The 16,618-nt window shown below is 36.3% G+C and overlaps 1 protein-coding gene and 1 long non-coding RNA gene across 2 annotated transcripts; one reads left to right on the top strand and one right to left on the bottom strand.

Annotated features, from left to right (window-relative positions):
• The first annotated feature begins 4,104 nt into the window (after window positions 1–4,104).
• On the top strand, window positions 4,105–6,657 carry LOC136278864 (uncharacterized). Its single transcript, XR_010716603.1, has 4 exons — window positions 4,105–4,236; window positions 4,912–4,969; window positions 5,238–5,374; window positions 6,114–6,657. It is a non-coding gene; the product is annotated as an uncharacterized lncRNA (long non-coding RNA).
• Window positions 6,658–6,734: 77 nt separating this feature from the next.
• On the bottom strand, window positions 6,735–7,543 carry LOC136278865 (ATP-dependent DNA helicase PIF1-like). Its single transcript, XM_066162019.1, has 2 exons — window positions 6,824–7,543; window positions 6,735–6,755 (listed from the first exon to the last, which is right to left on the bottom strand). Exons 1-2 carry the CDS (start codon window positions 7,541–7,543, stop codon window positions 6,735–6,737), a joined length of 741 nt encoding a protein of 246 aa, XP_066018116.1.
• Between the last annotated feature and the right edge of the window lie 9,075 nt (window positions 7,544–16,618).

Genomic DNA, 16,618 nt, shown 5'->3' with positions numbered 1-16,618 from the left:
TTGACCTTTCACGTGTGTCTATCACCCAAATTTAACCTTTGCCCCATTGCGTGTCATCTTTTTGTAAACAACTTGCATATTTTCACGTACGCTTCTCCTAGAGTTCAAACTTCATTTCCAGAAAAATCCATCGAAAACTTAGGTGCTTCTATTCGCGCTTATTCCCTATAAAAATTCCACACCTTCATTAACACCTTTGGTTTTCCACACCTTTAATTGTACTTCCAAATAACTCCAAGACTTATTTTCTGCCGACCACTAAACTCGTGCCACCCCTTGTCCACGTGTTAACTAAATATTCTTCCAATCGCATTCCCTTTTCTATTTTACACTTTGACCTATCACATGCAACTGCATGTCAAAATCAACTCGAGTTTGTTGATCATCCACCCAATTGGTTATCACTTCTCTTTGCTGATTCGTTACTTTATATGTGTGCCTGTTCATTGGCTAATATCGATTCTTCCCTTCTCTATAAAACCCACATCTCGCACCTACAGTAGCAATACATTACTAATTCTCCACTTCTCCCACAAACATGAGCAACCAACTCAGCCTGAAAGGTTACATACACGATACAACTGCTGTTTTGCAAAGCAGAAATGGATCCACTCACTACTTCACCTTCCTCCTCCAAATTAACGAGACGCAAAAGCGACGAGCTGTATGTTACGACGATAGCAAACACAAGCTGGTAGAGAACTTCCAAGAATCGAAAAAACCTGCCCGTATCATTAACATCAAAGAAAAGCCCAGTATCTTCGATGCAGAAGAACAACATCTAATCCTGGGCAAAAGATCTCGCATCGAACCAGCCGCTTTAAGCGACGTTCCGTTTGAATATGACACTACCACATCGCAGCAACCGCAAACCTCATTCAGGGCTATTACAGAAATACAAATCCTCCCCCAAAATCATTTAGCCTCTGTCAGGGGGATAATTACACTGGACGCAGACTCTGTGCGAGAAGTCATCATGAAGGACGGATTTGTTGTTCCCATGTTAAATCGTTGCACCATTACTGACAGTACGGGTACCATCCGCCTGACACTGTGGGGTGATCTTATCCAACAAGCATCCAACCACCAATCTTACTCCGTTACCCAAGTACGCATAAAAACATACGACAATGCCAAGTACCTCACAACTACCCCGTCGACTACTCTTACTCCACTAGAAGAACACTTTAATCCTCCCAGCGACCAGCTCTTTCAAAGCCTCTTCGACATTGACGTCATATTTGTTGACAGGGTAACTCTCGCTGAAGCATTCCAAACTTGGCTTTCCTGTAATAAATGTCACCATTCAATGACGGAAAAGGCCACGCTAACCGAAACATCCACCATCATCAAGTGCTCCAACTGTAATGCAGTACAACCCATCTCCTCTTGCGCTACTAGCGCCTCCGTACGCATCGCTATAAGAAATTCAAAGTACGAACTAATCTGGTTAAAGGCCTTCACCCCAATAATCGAAGAAATCCTCCATCACTCTGACGCTAAACTAACATTAGACGCATCCGTAGAAGAACTTTACGAAGCAATTTTCAACACGAAGAACCTAACAGTTTCTTACAGTAACACATCAAACATCATCAAGAAGGTACAGTTTTCACATCCAAGAGATGCTCTCACTCCCTGAAAAAAGATTTCAACTATGACGTCAATATACGAACTTCATTTCAAGCGTTACCAACATTCCAAAATTGTTGCGTTACTTTGCTGCGATGAATTCGCAAACAGTTGTTTTGACATTCGATGAAATAAACAATTTTTCATTGATATTTAATTTACAACTATCTAGTTTCTTACGCTTAATAGCTATCTCTAATCTCCGAACAAGGTATCCTAAAGCATCAGATGTCACACTATTTTGTCCCCCAACTTCAACGTATATTCTGTTATTTATTCTCCGCAAACCATCTTCATTTAAAGTTAGTTTATTTAGTTAACTAATACCTATTGTTCTTTTTTTAATCGGATATACGACATTAAACCGGACTATAAACATTTGCTTTCCGTAATGAAATTATCTGCAATGATATTCTAAAGCAACTAAGTATCAACAAATAGTTTCCATTTTCTCTCCGACCAAGCAAAAACAAAATCGGCAGTTATTACATCACGGGCGGCGAGCGGGGGAAGAAGAAAACACCGACATACGAGTAGTCAGCGGGAGAACAACTTTATTACCTTATACAGAGATAGATCAGTTGTAGTTGCACAAAATAATAGTGTTGTAAAGGCGAAATGTTAACAGTATACTTCGCTAATTAAAATGTTAACCAATGTTTCAAAAGTGTTGATTGTACATACATCTTTTACTGCCGTAATAAAGAAAGAACGCATCGGAAAAGGCATCGGTGTCATTTGGAAAAACACCAACAACAGTTATATTTACGTTTTGTAGCTTGCAGAAAACAATCGTGTTGTAAACCCAAAATGTTACCGAGTTATACTTTGCTGCTTAAAAAGTAAAGCAACTTTCCAAACGCTTTGACTGCAACAATATTTTTACTGCTATATTAACCAACGGAGGTATCGGGAAAGGCATCGGTGACACCGGGAAAAACATCAACAAGAATGATATTTACAATATGTAACTTGCTGAATGACGAAAAAAACTATTTTGACTTGTTTAATTCGTTAATCACAGTAGGCTTGCTTTTCACTTGAATTTTGCAATTTCGACTTTCGATTCCGGAAAAATTAAAAGCTAAGCAACTCTACAAAAATTTGTTTGTATCCACAGCCGAAGATAGGAAATTTCAAATTTCCGTCTGCTGTAGGTAGGTCTTTTATTGTTTGTCCTGTATATTCAATCGTTTCATTCCACGTGAAAAAAGGCACGTAGGAAAACACTAAGCTTTGAGAAACAGCCAAGTTAAGGCCTATGTGTTTATACATCTATAATCAAGGCCACTCATTTACGAGACCTTTTTTCAAGAGATGCAGACGTCAAAATAATTCTGTTTCCGTTCGAAGTGTTTTTTTCCCATTCAATTGAACAAATACAATCGGGATGAAAACTTAGCGTCTGAACCTAACGACTGGTGAAATATTCTGTAAGCGTCTGCACGAAAGGTATATCCAGACAACTTGCATAGAAAAACTGGCTATAGCTATCGCACCTAATTTTTAAAAAAAAATGTTTAAAACTAAACTGGTAAGCAGCACTCTGCGAACAGTTGTTGTAAAATTTATTTACTCTCCGACGCGTTTCGTGTAACGGTTCTAGACTTCTTCGGGGAGTTTTACAAGTTAACACAAAACGCCTGTACTTATAAGCCGTAGTTAGCGGCTATGGTTAGACCAATGACCATAAAGGCTTGGCCGGACCAACGAACAGGAACAGGCGAAGTTGCGAAAAATTTCAAAATTTTTTGGGGCAAGGAGGGAGAATTATTTGGGCACCACGGCTTTGTTTTCTTTTTTCGTCACGCACGTCACACAGCAAGTCACAAAACGTAAATATAATTCTTCTTGGTGCCTTCCGGATGCCACCGATACTTCCATTGTTTATTACAGCAGTAAAAGATATTTGTACAATCAACACTTTGGAAAAATTGCTTAACATTTCATGTAGTGACGTATACTGTTGACATTTCGGCTTTACAACATCGTTTTCCACAACTACAACCGATATGTTTCTGTATGATCTATTAAAGTTGTTTCCCCGCTGACCGCTCGTATTTCTATCTTTTCCTCTCCTCCCGCTCGTCGCTCGTGATGTAATCACTCCCAACAAAATCAACATGTGTAACCTCCTTCGTAACTGCTCTTTCATCCCTAAACACTCTTGCGTGACAACACCAAACAATACCTACGACAAAAACTACAGTCTCCGTAGTGGTCACGACAAAATGCAAACTACAGACTACACAATGCAGATTGCAGACCAGGTACAAAATGCATACTAAGTACAAAATACACACTGCATACTGAAAAGTGGGCTCAAAATGCACACTGAGAATTAAAAGTGTTCTTTTCCTCTGATATGTTATAGAATTTCATCTTACAATTTACCAAGTGTCACTTTTGCGCGATCATCTCACCGCGAAAAAGCGATTGCGTGACGCTCGGTAAGTTGTAATATGAGATGGTATCACATACCAGACGAAAAAACTCTTTAGATTCTCAGTCTGCATTTTGTACCCAGTCTACAATCTGCCGTCTACATTTTGTACCTAGTCTTCATTTTGTATCCTGTCTGCAGTCTGCATTTTGTTCTAACAGGTATCCGTGGCACCAATACAGTTTATTTTTGGTTACAGTTATTCGTGTGTTATGTTATGTTATTATGTGTGTGTTATGATATTCGCGCGCATAACACACACAATCTACCACAAAATACCTTCGTGTGAGTTAATTCGACATTTTTGCTCTTTGCCGCGTTAATACTCTTCTTTCCCTTTGTAATAATGTAGACATCACATAAAATGTTTCAAGTAATCCACCCACCGCCCAAAAAATAACTTTTGCATGCATAGCATGCCTATGTTTATTGCGAAGTTTGTGTAAGATTTCATATGAGTTTGAGTGGAAGGCAACAAATAAGCATATGGAATGAATTATTTATTTTCCAACTCTTAATCAACCTTATGGTATAAAATACATAAGAGATAAAGAGCTGATAAACATATAGATAAAGGTTAAAGTTTACTTTTGTTCTTTTAAGAAAAGAGAAGCTTATAAGAATGTTTTGTTACAGGTCTCATTGTAGCTTATGAGACTTAACTTTAAGCTTAACTCTTTGGTGAAGATCAAGAAATAATGAGACTAATAAACTTCGAAAAAGATGGAATAAATTGAAAGATTTCAGGTAGTAGAGTGACTACAATATTAGGATTCAACTTGTTTTTTAGCTTTCAAATACATATGGAGCAAACATTATATTTTGTCGTTTTATAGGTCAAAAGACAATGTTTTTTTTTGGATATTCTGCAGGAAATGATGTCATGCATCTTTGGTCAGTAGTTCATAAGTATGAAGAAGGTCTTGTTTAGGTTTATTACCTTGGCTTCCATTGCATTTTGATGTTCTGTCTAATTCTCTGTCATATTTTCTATGCAATTTAGTGAATTATTTGTATGTTGTGGCTGGTATTGTGTAAATAATACAGCATTGGTCTTCGGGAAAAGTTAATAGGATTTTTTTGGTTTTATCCAACAAGTTTTGTTCAGTATAAAGACTGGTGTCCAACATGCCACTGTCAATTAATCTTTTGCATTCCATAGTTTCTTGTTATAGGTTTTGTTCAGTTGCTGATGTGTAGTTGATCTCCTGGCATTGATGTTCAGTAAAAGCCTCCTGGCCTACTATGGTCCTGTTTCATCAAACACTGAAGATGGTTACCAATACAGTCTGCCATTAAGTAATTCATGTTTGAATACTATATTATGATTGTAGTCTTCCATTGGCTGATATGTTTTTTTTTGGAGTAAATATTTCATTGTTGTCACATGGTTACACTGGTTCTATGTAAATCTTATTGGTGTTTCTTTGGTCTTCACCACTGTTAATTTTGGATAAATCTGTATGGAAAAAATAAAATACTTTGTTAACTGGAAACTAAGTACTTGTCTTAGGGATTTTCTTTTTGTATTGAAGTTGAGAAGATTGAAAACTGCAGTAAGTTTAAAGTTGTATTAGGGAAAGTTACTCACCTGGTTCCTAAGACTGAAATTATTGATGAGGAGGTATCCTGTACAAGGGTACCTCATTCTTAGACCCCTTCAAGGGATTAGTGTGAAAATGCACAGTATCAGGGTGTATTGTGTCTGTGTTTAATATAATTGTTGTTGTTGGTATTTATGCTCCTCAGTTAGAGACAATAGTGATTGTACTATAAATGACAAGAGTTAGATAATGTTTTCAAGATTGGGTTTAAAAAACAATTAATTGGCATTGATGTAATATCAGTTGAAAATTATGATTGTAAACTGCATTCTATTGATCATGAAGCATTGATTTAGGTCTGTTGTTAAATAGTGCTATTAGTGAAAGTATTTTAAGATTACTTATGTTTTATGGATATTTTTACAGCATCATGGTCAGAATAATAAACACTTATTATGGAATTTTGAACTATGTCATATGTTGGTTTTATATAGACTTGGTCTATTGTGCTTCCTGCAGAAACAAATGTTGGACCTTGGACAAGTTGGGAGTAAAGTAAAGAGTTCATTAATGTTTTAAGTGGTTCAATTGTATCATCATTTAAATAGTTCATATTAAAGTCTCCCATAATGATGTCAATAGCATAGCTGTTAACAATGTTTCTGAGATCTTGTATGTACTGTGAGATATTTGACCTGTTCTTTCGGTAAAGTATGAGCATTTCACTGCTAAGTTGTGTGGTATTGCTAATAACTGTAAACTTTATCCCATTCACTTGTGGAAAGTACTGAAGATCAATTGCTTGTACAGTGTTTCTTGTACAGAGTGCTATGCTGCAATACCTATCAGTAGGGTGATCATGTCTGTACAGTCTGAGTGGATGTAGATCATTTTTTATTCCACTGTCATCATTGTAAGGCTGGAGGTGGGTTTCTGTCAAAGCTATGAGATCACTGTTTATGATGTTTGAGTCACATTTGATATCAATGCTGTGTTTTTTGAGAGATCTTATATTTAATAAACATATGGTTAAAACTGCATTGTCGTGAATGCTTTCATTTGTTTGCATAGTAAGAGATGCAACATTTCTCAGTCTTTCATATTCCTTGTGTACCCTAGGGTCTGCCTTCACATGCCTGTTCTTAAGTGTTCCAAGAACATGAATACTATTCAAAGAAGTTGCTCGGCTTAAGGCAACATATACTTGACCATAGTTGAATGATCTCTGTTTGATCAACTCAAAGCTAATAACTACATTAGTGAGTGATAAACCTTGTACCTTGTGGATGCTTACAGCATAGGCTAGTGTGAAAGGGAATTGTACTCTCTGTATTTCAGGAGAAGATGGTTTATTTGGTCTTACTTTGATTTTTGCTAGTACAGCCTGAATTGGTACAACTTTGTTTTGTCTGACAAAAGGGTTACTACTCTGTTGAATTAAAGTGCTGCCAGCTTTATCATCATCAAATTTAATATAGATAACAGTAGGTTTTTGGTTAGTTTGGTTTACCTCTATTCTAACAACAGTTCCCAGTTGGCCATTAATTAGTCTGTCTGCAATATTAATATTCATTGTTAACATGACTCTTGCAGCTTCTTTGATATAGATATCAGAATCAAGTCCACTTGTTTCAGATCTTGGTCTGGCCAAAACTCTATCAATGTCTTGTTGTGAGACATTTGGAGGATACTGATCAATGGCTTTCAAATGAAATAAAGGTGCAGGTATTTGTTCAAGTTTAAGGTCATTATGTTGATTGGCAGGACTATTTTCAGCCCAAATGTGAAGAGCATCTGAGGGGTAGTTATTATCAGAAGGATCTATTGCTCTAGACTGAATGCACTGGATATCTTCTTCAGTTTGACTTGCTGTACGGAATCTATTAAGAAGTTCAGCAAATGGTTGATCATCTTTCTGTCTCATTATATCAACAAGCTCTATCATTGTGAAGAGATGCCATGGGTGATATAGATTAAACACATCATTTTTGAAATTATCAAAGACACTTCTTTTATAAATTGGTGGTAATTGGTACATGTCACCAACAACTATTATACTTATGCCTGCAAACATCTGTGAATTGGATGTACCAAAAATTTCCTTTAGTCTCTGATGGATATGAAGTAAAGTGATGTTACCAACCATGGAGATTTCATCTATGACAATCAACTTTAGTTCAGATAATGACAATCTCATCTGTGTTCTCTTTTGGTCTGACATTGGAGGTACATTGTCACCAGTTAGTACAGGAATTGCAAGAGCAGTATTTATTGTTGTTCCATCAATGTTAATGGCTGCAACACCAGTTGGTGCCATTAAAAGAACTGTGGGTAATTCAGGATTCATGGGAGCATGTCTAAATGTTTTTGTGACAGTTTGGTATATTGTTTTGATCAAGTGACTCTTTCCTGCACCAGCTCCACCAGTAATGAATAGATTTATCGGTTTTACTTCTTCAGGTTTCAGACTATTCATATTTTTCATTTTATTTCTACACCAAGTTAGAACAATGTCATATGCATACCGCTGTCTTTTGTTCAAGGTTCGAACACATTGTCGCAGATGGTCATCAGAAATTTCTGCAGGTTGGTTGTAAGTTGTTATTCCTATATTTGAATGTTGATCAGTTTGACTAGATGTTGAAGCAAGATGTGAAGGTGACTGGCTATTAAATGATTCTTCAGGTGTCAATTCATCTTGGATTTGTGAATGCAAGTCTGCATTTTCTTGATCATTGAGAGAATCATAGGAGTGAATGATGTTGTTGTGGTTATTTCTTAAATATTCAAGTGCTTCATTTAGGGCATCTCCATCAGGTTCAAAATTTTGTCTGTTTTGTTCTACTACAGCTTGTACAGCAGGTTCAAAGAATTTGGAAGCATATGTTTTATCAGTGCTTAGAAGATGAGTTTCATCTCTCCAGGGGTAGTACAACATCAACAGGTGATGAAAATATAATTCAGGCTCCTTTGTTTTGTTTGGCTTGTGGTACCTTATAACAGCTCTGACTTTTCTACATTTCATTACCTCATTAGTATTTATCAGTCTTATTTTGTCTGGAAGACATAGATCAGAATCAGAAGAATTGTGTTGTACTTCAATAGCATGATCGGTGAGAACTTCAGGCTGAGCATCACTAGTTTCTTGACAGTCTTTCCTGTAATCTTTGTAATAGTATGCAGCAAACTCAGCTAGACATAATTCATCTACTGATGCAATAGTTTGTGGTCTAATAGCATATCTTTCAATGATATTAGATTTAAAGATATCTGTACTTTCATCATCCAGGTTTTCAAGCTCTTGGTGTGATTTTGTGACACGTATCCTTTTCTCAGGTAGGTTTGTGTTAACAAAAACTGTTGCTGGGAAGATTTTTCGCAACCATAGTTCAGGCATACATCTATAAACACATTCTTGTGAGCTCACTTCTCTAGTGGAGAGGAAGGCAGCACCGATTTTCTTTAAACCTTCTCTGATGCTCAGGTTTTCTTTCTTAGCCTCCTTTGCTGCATTCATAATAGCCTGTGAACATTCAGTTTCGTCTTTTGTAAAATATGAACAAACATAAGTAATACACTTGTAGTGATTAAAGACAGGCTGTAAGTCAACATTTGCTGCAAATCCCTTTATGCCAGCAATGAAGTAATTGTTAATAAAACAGCTGTCTATTGGTCTTTTGAGGTGCAGTTCATAGCCTGAGTCAGATGAAATAGATAAGGCCCAGTAATATTGCTCTTCAGTAATGTTTACAGAATTGAAAATATCAGCTTCAGTCAAAGTAGAATCATAATTTGACTTGCTTGGGTTTAGAACATCATCAATTTTGTCTTTGACTAATGAAAGGATTTCTTTTCTTCTATCCATGGTATTTTTTTTTACCTCTAGATCAGAATTATCAGAAATAGGTTCTGCAACAATTGTTCTGTTTGTGAAAAATTGCCCAAAATTAAATCTACATTTAACATTTCTATATTTCCTGCAGGTCTTAGAGTGGCTGTGCTTTTGATAAGTTTTGATTAGGTCGTGTAACTCAGGGTCCTGGTCTTGATTAGGAAGATAGGCTTGCACATGTTGATCAATGAAGTCTATATATTCTTGCTTGGTCTCAGATGTTAGTTTGGGACAATCAGAAGTCCATATCAATGCATGTAAATGAGGGGAGCCTCTCATCTGGAACTCAATACGAAGTGCATGATACACTATTTTACCTATAGGATTTGCTGTACTTAGTAGAACTTCAGTGAAGAATGTTTCAACTCTGTACTGAAAGTGTTTAGCAACAACAACAGGATTGAGATTTAGCATGGAACACCTTTCATAATATGACAAAGCATCAACTTGTTCATCTGTGAGGTTTTTGCCTTGTGTTCTAGCAATAATCTGAAACAGCTCAGGCCATCTGAGGTCAGCACAGGATAATGTCATGAACCAAGTTGGTATTCCTAGCTGTTTTACCATAGCTACTACTTCATACATGAATTTTTGCCAATAAGGAGGTGTACCTGGTATTTGTCTCAAAAATAAATAAGCTTGATCTTGAAAAATGAGATTTTGTAAACTTTGTGCATCAGATCTTATTTGAGAAGCAGTGAGGGACTGGCCATGAATTTTTTTCAGAGCAACATTGATACTATCTGAGACTTTCCTCTGTTCTATGATGAACTGTGCAAAGAAGAGATACTCTGGATTTGTTGCAAATCTTCCGCTGTAATGTAATAGTCTCGCATTGAAATACTTCACTGGTGACAATTTCACTTCGCGTTCAACAGTGTATCCAAATTGACCTTTTGGAAAAAGTACAGGAAATGCTAGCTCTTCACAACTTTTATCCATCATGAATGATACAGGGTGCTTGTTTTCACCTGGAGCGATATTGCAAATTTCATTTCCTGACAATACCTCATTATTTTGTTCAACGGTTACAGGGTAATCTGGTATTAGAGACTGAAAACATGTTTCATTTGTAGGTGCTCTATGCTCATTCAAAGGGTCATCTTTCTCTTCATCATCAGGTGTGTTATCATCATCACTGTTATCTTCACATGATAAGGTAGTATTACCCATATTGGTCATTGTAACATCATTATCCACAGCTTCATTATCAGGTGGTGTGTTCTGACCATTAGGGTTTGGCTCATTATAGGTGGTATTACCCATACCACCTATGGTATTCAAAACTGGATTCTGCTCTGAAACATTCTCATTTTGCTGCAAAGTTGTGAGATTTGTATCAATATTGTCAATATCCACACCTATATTACTATATAAGGGATTATTGGTCTTTAGCCACTTGAGAGCATCAAGTACTACTTGTGGGCGCACAGGTTGAAAGTAGACATGACCTCTAAATTCCAATTTTCTTTTCAGTTTCAACAGTATTATTCCAGATCGTTCTGGGGGACGTGGTAATATATTGCATGTTTGATCACATTCAACTGGTATATTACAGATTGCACCTTTAATCTTTCTTTGTCGACCTTTGGGCATGACTATTATTTTTTCAAACACTATTCTCTGTGCTATGAGAATCTGTTCAAGCTTCTCTAGAATGGACAACTCTGGTGGCAGTTCATCAACATGTAATTTGTTACATACAGCTTGACATGGCACTTGCCCTTTCAAAACTTTTGTGTGACAGGTTTTACAAATGTACTGTTTTTCATCAAATGACTTAATGTCAGTAAACAGTTCTTGCTGAGTGTTGTACATTTGTTTTTTTAACTGGATAACAGTTTTTCTGTATAGTATTCTGTTACAAACAGAGCAAATATAATATGGACCTTCCCTAATTTTACTTTGAAAAGCTGTTATCTTATGATCTAAACCATGTTGAACTGAGTTTCTATGGGCTTCCTTATTAGCTTGGACTTGTGATATAATCTTATCTTTGTCTGCAGGATCCCGTGTTTTATACCATTCTACTTTGCCAGACAAAAGTTTTTCTTTTTCTTCAGGATTCAATGACTTATACCATTCTGCTCTTTTTTGTTTTTGTGCAGAATTGAGGGAGTTAAACCATTCTGCTCTCTTTTGTTTTTGTGCAGTATCCAATGATTTATACCAAATTGCTCTGCTAGACAAAAGATTTTGTTTTTCTGCAGAACCAAGTAATTTATACCAATCTGCTGATTTGGACAAAAGCTTTTCTTTTTCTTTGGGATCCAATGATTTATACCATTCAGCTCTCTGAGACAAAAGCTTTTCTTTTTCTTTGGGATCCAATGATTTATACCATTCAAGTCTGTGAGATAAAAGCTTTTCTTTTTCTTTGGGATCCAGTGATTTATACCATTCAGCTCTGTGAGATAAAAGCTTTCCTTTTTCTGCAGGATCCAGTGACTTGTACCACATTGCTTTATCAGACAAAACTTTTTTTTTCATGGCAGGTTCCATTTGTGCATAGCTTTCTTTTTTCCTTTTTGCTCCTAGTTCTCTCTGACCATGAGACTTATGTTTTGCCATTACTTTTTGTCTTCCAGCATTTGACAAATTAGATGAACAACATATAAATTTAATACAATACTCTACATCTTTACTCTGGAATTGTTTTTTTACAATATCCATTAATGACTGAATAAGAAAATCTATGTCATTAATTTTTTCAAATATATCAAGTGTGCCCTTAGGACTGAATCTTATAATATAGTACTTAACACTTTTTGCTTTTGTCTTCACATTGTTGTGCTGAAAAATACAGCCGAAGCAATAATTTGAAACCCACATTAAAAACCCAGTATTATCCTTAGTATTATCTGTGATTAACGTCTGAAGCGATAATTTGCTACCAAGTGATGTACAGCATAGTATTCCTTGTTTCTCCAAATTAAAGGCAATATTAATATCTGCATCATATATTTGAAGGGTCCTTGGGAAATTGTTGATAGTCAGTGGATGGTTATCGCCGTTGACTTTTTCTTTGTAAAACTTGTTAGCATGGTCAGTGATTCTATTTAGGGTCTGTGAATTCCAATACCCACAATATTTGATAATGGAAAAACAAATGCTATAAAAAGATGTGGCACAACAGCATAACAAGGGAATATGATTGGTTGTAATTTTAGCATCTGCATGATTTGGTTTGATGGGAATAGCTGACAACTGTTGGTCAGAAATGTCTGTCATATCACATTGTTTTTCACTAATATGTACACCTTTGAGTTCAAATAAAACATTTGAATTTTGATAAAGACCTTGAAAATAGTCTATCAGCTCATTTAAGGTGTTAACTTCTAACAGTACACAAGTTCCTTGAGGATGGGGCATACCATATGGATCTCTACCATGAGAATCAAATATCTTAAACTTACCATCACCATTACAGTAAAAACCTACTGTAGTACTTAGCATTGTTAAAAGAAATGAATTATAATTTTGTCCCAGCAAAGCCTCCATAGCATTAGAAAATGACATACAATAATTAAAATCTTGTACTTCACAAGTACCATGTATAGTACCAGTATAGCTTGGACTATATTGAAGCTGATAAGTAATATCACACACTATTATCATTTCAGGTACTTCTGTTAACAGTAAATAGGATTGCCTGGATAGACTTGATAGACCAGAATACAATTCATTACCAATGTTCATGATATTAACCAAGTCCATTGAGGATACAATACCATTCCTCTTGTTATATATGAGGGAAGCAAGTGACATGGCTACACACTGTGTACCAGCATTTAACCCAAACATTGCCACATTGTCTTGGCTGTAAGGAGCTTGAATTGTTTTAGTAGAATTAATAACAGGACCAGGGTTTTTTTCTATATCCCCAGACAGATTGGACTTAAAATGATTTACCCTGTGATTAAGATTTTTATAAACATTTGGTACTGAATTAGACCTCCATGCATTCAACTGCTTTGGCTTTGGACTTTTTATTACATGTGGATATTGGTTTTGCATTTTCAGTATCCTGTATTTGTTAGACTTTCGATATTTTCTCCTAACTGCACAAGAGGGATATTTCGTTGTTCCTTTATTCTCACATCTGATTCCATGTGCATATATTTTTTCACCAGCTTTATATATAAGAAGATGCATTCGGGAAGACTTCGGTATGCTTTTTCTGACGTAGGCTCGAAGTAAACGTCTTACTTTCCTGGATTTCTTCAAAATACGTGTAATTCTTTTCTTTGGTATTCTGCTGGGCTCACGACTACGAACACGTATACCATGCGTACCTGGGCGATTAAAATAATCAAATTTGTCGTATCGAGATCTACAGTTGCAAACTGTATTTACTGAAAATGTTTCATCATTGCTATCATTAAGCTTATCATCATATACAATAACAGATAACTGAGCAGTTTTCTCAAGTACCTTACATTCATCGAAGCTATTCAAGGCAGCATTCGTTGAAGAAATCAACAACTTTACGTAAACAAGAGATAGCATAATAACATTAAACACAAAAAACACAGGATTTTGCATCATGTATTTATTAAAAAAGAATATCCATACAGCTACAATGAAAAAAAACATGAGATTAACCTTTCTGATCGTGAAATTAATACCGTTCGTACTTTTATCGTAGCTACGTTCCTTGGCATCAAGTAAATCCAACATGGCGTCTATCTTCACAAGCAGTTTGCATCCATTAGACTTTTGTTCTTCAGTCTCACGGTAGTAGTGTTGTTCAATAGATTGCACAGAGTATATGCACTTTGGTTTCAGATTGAGCATTTTTCTTTTTTCAACAAGTGTAGGTTTTTCAACTAAGACATTGCCATACTTGGCATACAAAGCACACAAGGCTTTCATGGCTATCAAAGCATATAAGGCTTTCATGGCCTTCAAGCGTTCGCGACTCAATCCGTTCCATAAATACCGCTCAGTAACATCTTTTAGTGTGGATTGGCCGCGAACAATACGACTTGTGTAGGCGTCTGTAAGTATTTTGGCCGTTTGCACCGTGAAACTCCAAGTAATCGTAACCCAAAAACGCACAACCTCCATCGCTTAAACAACAACTCCACAACAAATGCGTAATGAATGACGAGAGAATTTTATAAGCAAAAATCTCGTGTTCGTCATGTGACCCGCACTGTCCGTGCATGACAACGTCAATCATCATCAAGATAACACGTGATCAGCATGTGAACATCTTCACCCTCATTGGATCACAGTTAGTTGTCATGGTGTTGAGGGCCCAATGACCTCTGGGTATTATTGCGCAATTTTTCCATTTTGTGGCGGAGGAAAAAAAAAAAAAAAAGACGACAAAAAAACAAAGGCATTTTATGACTGGGCTACCACAGGTATCCCAGTAACAAAAAGCCCCCATCTCCTACAATAACCTCGCCGGAGTCAAGACGCTCTAAAATCCCTCGCTTTGATGAAGACATTGCATAAAATGAACTGTTACTTGGGAAAACGTGTTCTTACGCTTCAAGTAAACAAGCGCAAGATGAAAAAAAAAATATGTAGCTAATCAAAACCTCATGTTTTTCCAGGTTCAAAACAAGTTGCAACTAGTTTGACCAGATGTAAACCAGATTGTTCGCTGCATCTTTAACATTTGCACCAAAAATATTGATAGTGATTTCAAAACGTTGTTAAGCGAGTAAAACTCCTACATATTCAGAGAACTTCTTCCCTCTGAGCCACCTTGCCTGAAGGCATCATAACTTTGGAGACAACATACTTTTAGAAAGGAAAGAAACCACAAAAATAAAAGTTAAACTTAATAATAATGGCTAAATGTTTTTTACGCCTTTGTGTCTTTTCTGTGTCACGCACCAGTCAATGTGGACAGACAATGTTCAGATTTCCAAAATTTAATTAGTAATATTAAAAATGAACTGTTAATCAATGTGAACAAACATGTTATAGTCCCTATGATTTATTTGATTTAAAGGAAAATGATGGTTTATTGCGTTGAAACATTTATCTCATCAGTAGTTAGTGAACGTGCAACGGAAAAATCGATAACATCAAAGGATCAAGCTTTCACCCCTTTGAAATAATCTTCTCCTCCCTCCTTCGCGTCGGCGCTATTTGGCCATACTTAGTGGGCTATCATTTACGCGAAACCCACTTCAATCCTGCTTAGCATGAGAGGTACACTTTCCTATCTTCCAGCTAAGCATAAAATCGTTATCATTCGAAAATACCATTATGTTCCTCCACGAGAGCGTTAAGTATCGGAAGAGGTGACCCTATTCGACGGAATGACAGAGTGGTGGAGTAACATAAAACGCGGAATGACAGGCATTAGAGAAAATATCTATTTAGTATAAAAAAACTTGATACTCGACTCGTTCTCCAAGTAGAATAAGGTCCATTTCTTTTTTATTCAGCCAGAATTTCATGCGGAGGTTTGTCTAGACGAAGGTAAATGTTTTGTGAGCGAGAAAATGCAAGGAAAATATAATCATTCACGGAAACTCACATAAAATAGTTATTTACCTGAATTTACCCGAGTTAAAGTCATCTTGGATTTCAATTTCCTTACGTCAAGAGGTCACACGGACCTCTGTCATTAGTGTTTGGGTAAAAAAAAAAATAAGAGACAAATATCATTCCTACAAAAACATTTATGCGCGCAAATAACATCGTATCATGAACTACTAAAATTACGAGTGTTTGGTAACTACTTAAATAAGGAATGTTCTGGCTGAATGTTTAGGAATTGTTTAGGCCAGTTACACTATCTTGAAATCCTTATGCGAATCTCACTTGTGAGCCTTGGTTTGTTATTTGCTGCAAGGCCACTCATTTATTTTACCCTTTGAGTGATGTGTCCTTGACCGTATTGAGGCTTCATTCTCGTACAATGATCGTCATTGCTGGTCGAGTTTGGGTTTGTCTTTGACCTTGCTCAGAATCCTCACAGGAAGTTTTGATTTGGTTTTAGTTCTCGAAGATTGGTTGTTTTTCAAATACTTTGTTGTTCGAATGTCTTGTGAGATGTTTTCGGTTAGCGCTCTAAAAATATGTGTACTCTGCCAAGGTCAGTTGTCCCATAATTCAAAACATGCCTACTAGTAGGGT

The sequence above is a fragment of the Pocillopora verrucosa genome, unplaced genomic scaffold (genome assembly GCF_036669915.1).
Source record: "Pocillopora verrucosa isolate sample1 unplaced genomic scaffold, ASM3666991v2 scaffold_92, whole genome shotgun sequence".
Classification (NCBI taxonomy): domain Eukaryota; kingdom Metazoa; phylum Cnidaria; class Anthozoa; order Scleractinia; family Pocilloporidae; genus Pocillopora; species Pocillopora verrucosa.
Note: the sequence above shows the minus strand (reverse complement) of the source record. Positions and strands in the feature narration are given on the sequence as shown.